The following is a 10,382-nucleotide window of genomic DNA, read 5'->3' on the forward strand; positions in this document are numbered from 1 at the left end:
GAGTCATGCTGAGATGAAGAAACTTGCACATGACAGACCAGTGCAGAGACAGGGTGTATGCATGGACAAGGAAAAAAAATTCCTTGGTTTTTCCTGGATTTCTCAGTTGAAAATACACTTTCTCCCGGGTGAAAACACATTTTTCCCCGTGTTATGTGAGAATATACTCTTCCTCGCCCACCCGGTTAGCCGTGCGGTCTAACGCATGGGTTTCTGGGCAGGAAGGAGCGCCGATCCCTGGCACGAATCCACCCGGCGGATTTGTGTCGAGGTCCGGTGAACAGGCCAGTCTGTGGATGGTTTTTAGGTGGTTTTCCATGTGCCTCGGCAGATGCGGGCTAGTTCCTCTTATTCCGCCTCAGTTACATAATGTCGGCAATTGCTGCTCAAACAAGTTCTCCACATGCGTGTACACCACCATTACTCTACCACACAAACATAGGGGTTACACTCGTCTGGTGTGAGATGTTACCTGGGGGGTCCACCGGGGGCCAAACAGCACGACAACCCTGGGTTCAGCGTGGGACAGCGGAGGGGTGACGTGGACTGCCTTAGTCGTCGTGAGGTTGTGGACCACTGCGCAGAGGCGGGGGTATAGCCTATCCATTGTTTCTAGGTCCCCGGTTAACATAACATAGTTTTCCTCGGCACTGTAAAACTTATCAGTCTTTTGAATGTTTATGGTTTTATATACCGACACAGAATTTCCCAGCACTTTAGAAAACGAAACTGGGAGGGGGGGGGGGGGGGGGGGGGGGGGGGGGTGCACGTTTCGGATAGATCTTTGATGAGCAGCAGCAACATGTACACTGCATATTTTTTTGTATTACGAAGATATAAATTCGAATTCCACCAAACACCACATATTACTTTCCAAGGCATTGAAATCGAGATTGCGACGCACTTTTGTAAGCCAGTCATAGCTCATGTCATGTGATCTCGCCAGCTGATGGCAGCATAGGACACGTGATGTAGTCAGCCAATAGCAAGATCACTCTTAAGTAGCGCGAACACACAAATGAGAAAAGTTGATGGTTTAAATTAATAAACATAGTGTTGCTACAAGAAAAATAGAGGTTTCACATATAATTGTAGTCTCGAAGAATAATAAGCTGCAAGCGAAGCTAAGCTTCTACATATATTGTTGATCTTTTTGTGCCTGTTACACTTTAAGATATATCACACAAATGTGCCAGTAAAATTTTTAATAACGACGTAAATGTCTGATCTTCTGGGCTCAAAGTTCTTCTAGATGGTCGTCTACAAAGAGTTGATTTTTAATTGAGAGTCAAACACTCTGTGATTTAAGAAATTCATCGTACATTCTCACATATAGTTCATCTTGTGTAAAAGGAAATTTACTTTGAAAGTAACGCTTTTCAAACCACCATCCGCAATGTTTTCCCGTGACCTGTTAGAAACTTATTCATTTCATCAGTTGCCAGAGAGCCCCAGATAACAGGTGCCACTGCTCTTGCGCAACTATGATGACACAGGAAGCCCGTATGTTCGTGCGTGTAAAACATTAAAAGATCTTGCACTATGTCACAAAAGAAACAAGACATCAGAGGACACTTCAAGCTCATCAGAATTTCCTAAAATGCATAATTGGGCTTAAAGTGCACATTCGTATGTCCAGATTTGGATGTAAATTTTCTCGTGTACCAGTACTGTACTATCTCATGTTTGGTTATTTATTATGGCATAATGCCATGCGAGCTAGAAGATGGAAAACGTGCACATGAAATGCAGCGAACAGTTGAAACTAGCCAACATTGTGAAATTAAACACTTCGTTTCAAATAAATTGACTGCCTCAGCGCAAAAGATTAATAAAAGCCAAATCTCTTTAGCAAAGCGACAAAAATAACTTCATTGTTCTGCAGGGTGACTAATGCTTGACTGTCAGAAAGGTGGAAATAAAACCTGAAAATAACTACATATTTTAGCCTTCTGTAATTATGTGAAAGTATTTTAATTCATTTGATAGCTCCCCGCCACAGAGTCCATTTTGTTTTCATTTGATGTGAGAGTAATAAATGAAGCGGAAACAGCAAAATCACTAAACGAAAACACAGATCATGTGGAGACTACCCACCTCCGCACCACAACTCAGACTGCTCTGTGCATCAGCCCCGGTGCTACGATATTTCTGAACCAAGGCAATACTAGATAGTGGTGCCCAGCCACACATCTATAGCCAGAAGGGGGAGAAGGTACTACCCATACGCGACTCAACTGCTCAAACGTATCTAATGTCAACAGCTGTCATGTCACGTACATCGGAAACAATTTGTCGTAATGAATCATTGCATAGTCTTTCTAAAGCCTTTGACACACTTTGCTGTTGGCAGACGCTTGTATGAGCACTATGTTTTGTTGTTGTATATGATGGATTTCCTTTGTGACTTAAGTTTTATTTTCATTTTTTCTTTCTCTTGTTAATGTTTTGTTGCTGCAGTATTATCCTGCAGATGCGGGATACAGTAATATCCTGTGTTGGAGTATTGGTTCTTGCCAGTCAAAATCACAAAAATTTAACTGAAAACTAAAACAATGAAACATTCCCGGAATTCTAAAAAATTCCCAGGTTCTTCCCGGTTTTCTCCCGGATGAAAAAATTCCTAGGTTTTTCCCAGATCTCCCGGGTCGTATAAACCCTGAGAGAGCTGTGTCAAAGCAGTCTTCGGACTGAAGATCATGATTACAGCAGTAGCTGGAATAGTTTTGTTATGGTATGTTCTCCCAAGGAGCTCAATAATTCTGCGTCACTGTCAACTGTCATCTACTTTCATCTCACCCACTTTCTCTTCCCACTCCGTAACAATGACTTCAAGTTTGTTTTCCTTGAAGTTCTGCAGTGTACTCATTTCAGCTTTCAACTTTCCCCTATTTGCTAATAACCATCTTGCCATCTGAGTTTTATTATTCAGACAGAGGTTTCTCTTTTCTCCAAAGCTCTGTTTAATTTTTTTCTGTCAATCTCATTATTGGACATTTGTATTCCCTACAATCTGCTTCACTCAAAGCATTTTTATATTTCCTCTTTTTATCAGTTGAATTCAATATGTTGTGTGTGATTTAAGGGTTTCTACTTGGTTTTTGTCTTTTTACTTATATTAGCATAATCCACATCACTTCAGGCAGGGGAGTTACCTCCATAGTCTCAGATGTTATTGAATTTAGCATATGTTAAAATTCAGGAGTAAGTAGGAAACACATATTTTTTTTGTTTTCTCCAAAAAAATTCTGCCCCGAGATACAGGCCTCCAAAGATGGCACTGCGAACACCACTTTGAAGATGGGAATTTTGGAAAACTTTTTTAAATGCTTTATCTCTGTAACAGTTATAGATATTTTGTTAGAGTTTTTTCATTTGAAAGATAATTGCTTTATTATCACAATGGTACCCTCCATTTGGACATATCTGTCAAAGTTCTTTTACTGGCGCCTTTTGAATTTTTTTATAATTTACAGAAAATTTTTTTTTTTTCAAAAATGCCAATCCAGAAAAGTTAGACTTTTTCTGTTGATTAGTACCACGTAGTAGTATATTATCCGTAAATGTGAGCTTCCACTTTTAAGTTGGACAGGTTTTATTCTAAAAATCATTTTTTTTTTCCACTGAAGTTGTTTCTTACTAGTTTCTTTGTTACAATGCTTATTTCTATTGTCTTTTTTGCAGTTACTTCTTATCACTTTCTTTGTTCCAGTTATTTCTTTTCACTTTCACTGTTGCAGATTTCTTACACTTCTTGTCAGTTTCTTTGTCGTGGTTATTCATTGCAGGTTTCTGTATTGTAGTTTTTCAGTGCTAATTTGTTTACTGAGGAGGCTTCTAAGAAATCTGAGACCATCCAGTGAGTTCTGTGTTTTCATGAGGAATTTGCCAGTTGACACAGTTGCAGTGTGTTTTGTGAAAAGGAATGTTTGAAATGTCTTCTGACTGGGGCCACAGGAGAGTGAAGTGTGCTGACTGTTTGTATATCGACAAAAGAGTGATATATAAGACAAACAAAACAAAAAAAAAATAAATAAATAAATAAAAAATAAATAAAAAGAAAGAAAGACTTTGTTCAGGTTGGGAATAAGTGTTCTCATTTGAAGACTCTGTTTTCTAAGTCAAGATGTTTCCAGTGACGACTTTTTGCATTCTAAATGTTTTGACAGAATAACAATAATGATAGTATCTGAACAAGGTGAAGCCTTCCATGGTGCAGATGATGCAGATTTTGTATCAACTGAGAAAGAATTAAATACCTTGAATCAGTCAACTACAGAGGTAGGTGTTAGTCCTGTTAAGAAACTGTGGTCAGTGAAGCTGAGTCATAAGCTCTATGCATCATGAAAACGCAGAGAAATTACTAAAGCTATGGATGAATACATTACAGCAAAACTCGCCAGACTCTTCAAAGTAGAAATCCCATCTTCAGAAGAAAATGCACCAAAGTACTCTTGCACCTATTGCCAGAAATTTTTCACAAATATCAACTCAGCTGTTGTGCATCCTACAGTGAAAAGGTGCAAGTTTTAACTATTATTCCAGAGACATTTTGAACGCAAACAATTTTGAACCACATTCCATCAGTATCAAAGTACATGGTCGACAAACCAAGAAATGTGAGGTCTGTAAATGGAGTCCTTGGAAGACCGGATCCCTATTATGGTCACCCTGCAGACATAGCTCAAGTTCAAATAGTGCAGTCATTGTATCTGGAAGATAAATGGCACTGTTCTCAAAAAAGACACTTTAACTGTAACAGTGGAAGGTCAAAAAGTTGTAAAAGTGAAGAGGTACATGACTCGCAGTATTAAAGAAACTTTTGCAATTTATAAGAGCAACTATACAACCTCACATAGTGGAAGATCAAAATTTTATGCACTATGACCTAAGTGGGTAGTTCCACACCCACCGAGAGATGTTTCTTTATGTGTGTACTGCACAAATTTTGAACTTTGTGTGGTAACTTTGAAGAACCTACTGGAGCACATGACACATGACAACTTGGTCTGTGACATAAAGTGAGATACTTGTTTGTTTCAAGAATGTGGTGACTGCCCTGGAAAGGGAGGACTGTCTTTACAGACACTTTGCCTGGAAGACGTAGCAAATAACTCTGCAGAAATTACATATGCAACATGGGAGGAAAATAAACTAACTAAGAAAACTGTTGCCTTTGACACTTTGATGAACTTGGTAAATGGTCAGTGAAAGCAGTAACACACCAGCACCTGAAGAAATTGTAACAACAACACATTGCAGAAGTGGAAGGGTGTGTACACAGGCTGAAGAACTATGTTTGGTGTTTCACTGTGATTTTGCTGAGAACTGGTCTGTAACCCTCCCACAAGAAGTACAAGGGTATCATTGGAGTAACAACCAGGTTTCAATTTTCACGAGAGTGACATATTTTCAAAAGAATACCACAAGTGTTGAAGTTATAAGTTATGACAGAGGACATGATTCAGCATATGCTTTGCTAGCAATGCACAAAATTCTTCAACTGGGGTCGACAGAAGCGTCCGATCCCACACGTCGGCTTTGACCGTGACATAAGGGTGTAATCGTGTGTGACGTCATGACGGTGCGGAGTTTGGTTTCTGAGAGTGGCGTGTTTGTAGATGTCGTCGTGTTGTGGTTTGTTGTGCTCTCTGGTGGTACGTTCAGGGTTTTCGTTTGCGCGCTGTAATGGGCTCAGTTTGCTTTTGCTCATTATCCAGAATTGTTAGAGTGTCGGCTGTGTTTGTAGTGGAATTCGCTTCAGTGAGTTAACGATTTTGTGTGAAGGTTAATTTAGTGTTGTTCACTGTACATCGTGTGGTAATTTTAGTAAAATTAATCGGTTGTTGTTTTTGTTCAGGAATGGATATGACGGATAAAATTATGTGCGCAGGTTAATGGAAGTGTTCAATCCCAATGTGTGGCTGTGTATCTTGTTATTGGTATCGGGAGATGTTTTCGAGCTATATAGGCCAAGGGAAGTGTTTGATCCTAATTTATGGGATCGGGAGCTGCTGTTGAGCTATATAGGTCAAGGGAAGTGTCCGATTCCAGATGATATAGTGTTTAGTGGGATTTTTGGAGTTTTGTGATGTCGGTTTTTTCGTTTTGTGTGGTTTTGTAGGGGGGTGGGTGTCTAAATTTGTTAATATTTAGTTTGCCACCCCATCCAAAAACACATTTCCCGCGCTTGTCCCGTTAGTGTCATTAGGCTTTTTGTGGAAAGCGTTTGTGTGTGTGTGTGTTTGTTTTTCGATGTATTTTCGTCCTCATAATGTGTACGTACCGACTTTATATGCGCCATATTGGAGTCATGGTTTATGGTCGTTTCCGCCATATTTGTGACGTCATGGGTCAAAGCAGACGGGCGGGATCGGACGCTTCCGTATTTCCTTCAACTGCAAACGGGCAGAGAAGATCATTATTATTTCTGATGGTGCTCCTAGTCATTCTAAAAATCATTACCAGCTGTTTGAATTGAGTAAGTCACTTGTGCCAACTGACTGGGTATACAGTGCCACTGGACACAGGAAGGGGCCTTGTGATGGTGTAGGAGGACTGCTGAAGGACCATGCTACAAAACATAATCTTTCCAGACCCAATACAGCTGTGATTCAGAATGCTGAGGATTTTACGAGTCGTGAAATCTTACACATCCACAGCCCTCATTCTTTTGTCCAAAGAGGAAATCAAAGAATTCCTTGAACAGAAAAAAGAAGAATGGTCCAAACAAACTACTCCTGTGGAAGGAATTCAGAAGACACATTTTTGGACTTATAAAGTGATGGGTGAACTCATATTGCATGCACTTTAAAGAGCAACAAAGAAGAAATTTAGTTTGTTCGGCCAACAACTCAGAAACAGCAGAATAATATTCAGATTCACAGCCTGAGAAGGGGGATGGTTGTGGCATGTGTGTATGACCGTGACTTGTGGAAAGCAGAGATTATAGACACCAATTATGAGTTAAATGAAATTGTAGTGAACTTCATGCTACCACATGGACCAGTGGTCAGATATATATTTCCAGCTGAAGAACATCAACAACGCCATCAGTGCTCAGTGCTCACTTCCTGTCCACAATGTTTTGAAGATTGGTCCAGAGTGCTGAAGAAGAGTGCTCCAGTTCCTACTGGTTCAATAGGAAGGCATCAGTCTATATCAAAGCAAGATACTAAAGCAGCAGAACTCATTATTTGTTTAATGACTGGCTACTTTCAGTACAAAACAGAGTGCACAGAATTTGTATAAATTGAAACCTTTAAGTCTTTGGACCTTTCACATACATTTTGGAACCATTTAAAATGCTTGAAAAATGAGTATCTTACTCATCTTTCAAAACTAAAATTTTGTTTTGATTTTTATGAGCCTGTTATGTGATAATGTGGTAGTACAACAGGTTTTATGTATGGCAAAAATTTCAATTGTTTATAAAACATGTTCAGCCAAAAAGTGGAAGCTCTCCTTTTCAGGGAATGAAGATCTATATGGTACTAATAAAAAAAAAAAAAAATAAAAAAAATCAAAATTTTATCAATTGACATATCTGAAAAAAAATCCATATATTATTTAAAAAAAGTTCAGAATGCTTTGGTAAAAGAACTTTGACTGGTAAGTGCAAATAGAGGATTTCTTTGTAATCATAATGTAATTATCATTCAAATAAAAAAATGAAAAAAACAAGACCATATCTAGAACTGTTCCAGAGATACAAAATTTCCAAAATTCGCATCTTCAAAATGGTATGCGCAGTAGTCATCATTGGAGGCAAGTATAACGGAGCAGAAATGTTTTGGGAGAAAGCAAAGAAATATTTCTTCCTTACTTAGTGCTTCATTTTAACATTCAATAACATCCAAGACTATGAAGGTAAGATTTTTTTTCCTAGCCTGCCTGACTTGATATGGACTATCCCTCTTCTGCTGCATTCCTTTTAACAACCTCTGGTTCTTTTAATTTATCAAAGCCTCATCTTCTTAATGGTTTTGAATCATAAAATTATCCAACTTCTGACTGCTCTGGCATGGCCCATGAACAATTCCTCTCTTGTGACAGCTTCTTCACCCCAGAGTAACACTCGCATCATAGATCCTCAATTATTTGTCAGATGTATTCCAAATTTTGTCTTCCACTGCAGTTTTTACTCTCTACAGCTTCCTCTAGTATCATAGAATTTATTGCCTAATTTCTTAAAGTGTCCCTTCTTCTTCTCATTGTTTTCCATATATTCCTTTCTTTGGCGATTTTGCACAGGACGTTAAATATAGCACTAACACAGACATCAAGCTACACTATACATCAGTCTTTTACCACAACATTTATTTTGTATTCGCACTGTTGACTTCCTCAACTTCCAACCAAAGTAGTCGCCTTTCAACCTAACCTTGACCATGGGCTAATCTACAAATCAGTCTGTCACTACAACCAAGATTTCATGTGTGGGGCAGGCACTATCACATTAAAATTTAAAACTGTTAGACAACTTACACATTACATACATAGTACACAATATTTAAATAAAGTCAGAAATTTTTGGGTGCACACTCCTACAGGCGTAGCACACCGAAGATAATGTGTCATTGGTTTGAAGATATTATAAACAAAACCTCAACAAAGAAAATGCATGGCATGTAACGGTAGGGGCAAGTATAATGTTTGTAAAAATCAAAAAGCCTTCACACAGGATAGCTGTCAAATGAATCCCTTCTTAGTTCAAATGAAGATTAAACACTTTAACTCTTTCGCACAGTAAACGTAGTTTGTCATCATACAGATCATTGCACAGATTTCAGATATTTACATAACTGACATTTTTTCTAATAAGTGATTAAATGATTATAGTTGTCGTCTGGGTGGAATTGGTAACACACCTTTAAATCGGTTACATTAATAGGATAAATAGAGACAGTAAGCACTTAACTCACCTGAACTTCAAATGTAAAATATTTCTTTAAATTCTTTATTATCATGACCAGGAACGGCAACTTAATACCAAGAGTTTTTTTCGGGTCTGCTGGGCACGTTATATATGTTGTGCTTACGTTAGAACCCACTATTTCCAAAACTAAAGATTGAATGTCATTATCTGTTATTCTCTTTATATGACCATTCCTGACTTTTTTGTCCCATATCTGTAGCGGTTTACTCCCGATACTATATAAAATTGACAAGAAGCCACTCTGGAATGTATTTTTAAACATAGTGTTTATTAAATACTGTACACAAATTTCATGTAAACAACAACAAATCTATCTCGCTCTGCCAAAAACAAACGCTAATCTTTACACAAGTACCAACACTGAAAACTGGAATGAGAACTACCCAGAAGAGGTAAAAATCGTTGGTACATACCAAGGAGATTACAATCTAGGAGGTTACACAATGCAGTACAATCACAGTCTAACATAACAGTCGTGACACTTCGCCTCGATTTTGTTGCCTACAGCGCCCCAAGCGGCTGGTAGGTTGAACTGTGAGTTCGGCGCGATCGTGAAAGCGAATAGTGATTGATTATTTTGATTTATACGATGGTTTTTACCATCGGGACCGTTTGTAGCGCAATAAATTGCAGCAACAACAGGAAGAAGACACCACAGCTGTCTCCTTTTAGGTTTCCTAAGGATCCTGAGAGGTATATACCATCATGTTACTAAACTGTATCGTCAGGATTCACTTGCAAACTACACTCCTGGAAATGGAAAAAAGAACACATTGACACCGGTGTGTCAGACCCACCATACTTGCTCCGGACACTGCGAGAGGGCTGTACCAGCAATGATCACACGCACGGCACAGCGGACACACCAGGAACCGCGGTGTTGGCCGTCGAATGGCGCTAGCTGCGCAGCATTTGTGCACCGCCGCCGTCAGTGTCAGCCAGTTTGCCGTGGCATACGGAGCTCCATCGCAGTCCTTAACACTGGTAGCGTGCCGCGACAGCGTGGACGTGAACCGTATGTGCAGTTGACGGACTTTGAGCGAGGGCGTATAGTGGGCATGCGGGAGGTCGGGTGGACGTACCGCAGAATTGCTCAACACGTGGGGCGTGAGGTCTCCACAGTACATCGATGTTGTCGCCAGTGGTCGGCGGAAGGTGCACGTGCCCGTCGACCTGGGACCGGACCGCAGCGACGCACGGATGCACGCCAAGACCGTAGGATCCTACGCAGTGCCGTAGGGGACCGCACCGCCACTTCCCAGCAAATTAGGGACACTGTTGCTCCTGGGGTATCGGCGAGGACCATTCGCAACCGTCTCCATGAAGCTGGGCTACGGTCCCGCACACCGTTAGGCCGTCTTCCCCTCACGCCCCAACATCGTGCAGCCCGCCTCCAGTGGTGTCGCGACAGGCGTGAATGGAGGGACGAATGGAGACGTGTCGT

At 40.1% G+C, this 10,382-nt stretch overlaps 1 protein-coding gene across 3 annotated transcripts in view; it reads right to left on the reverse strand.

The window, feature by feature from the left end:
• Window positions 1-9,298, reverse strand: part of LOC124599429 (cilia- and flagella-associated protein 20) — a 65,829-nt gene extending 56,531 nt beyond the window's left edge. The window contains exon 1 of one of the 3 annotated variants that reach the window (XM_047136077.1): window positions 8,925-9,297. In XM_047136077.1, coding sequence (XP_046992033.1) covers window positions 8,925-9,200 — 276 coding nt within the window. In that variant the 5' untranslated portion in view covers window positions 9,201-9,297. Of the gene's footprint in view, window positions 1-8,924 lie in introns of all 3 variants that reach the window. The other 2 variants (XM_047136078.1, XM_047136079.1) reach the window with 2 other exon arrangements.
• Between the last annotated feature and the right edge of the window lie 1,084 nt (window positions 9,299-10,382).

Source organism: Schistocerca americana, chromosome 1, assembly GCF_021461395.2.
Source record: "Schistocerca americana isolate TAMUIC-IGC-003095 chromosome 1, iqSchAmer2.1, whole genome shotgun sequence".
In the NCBI taxonomy this organism is placed as follows: Eukaryota; Metazoa; Arthropoda; class Insecta; order Orthoptera; family Acrididae; genus Schistocerca; species Schistocerca americana.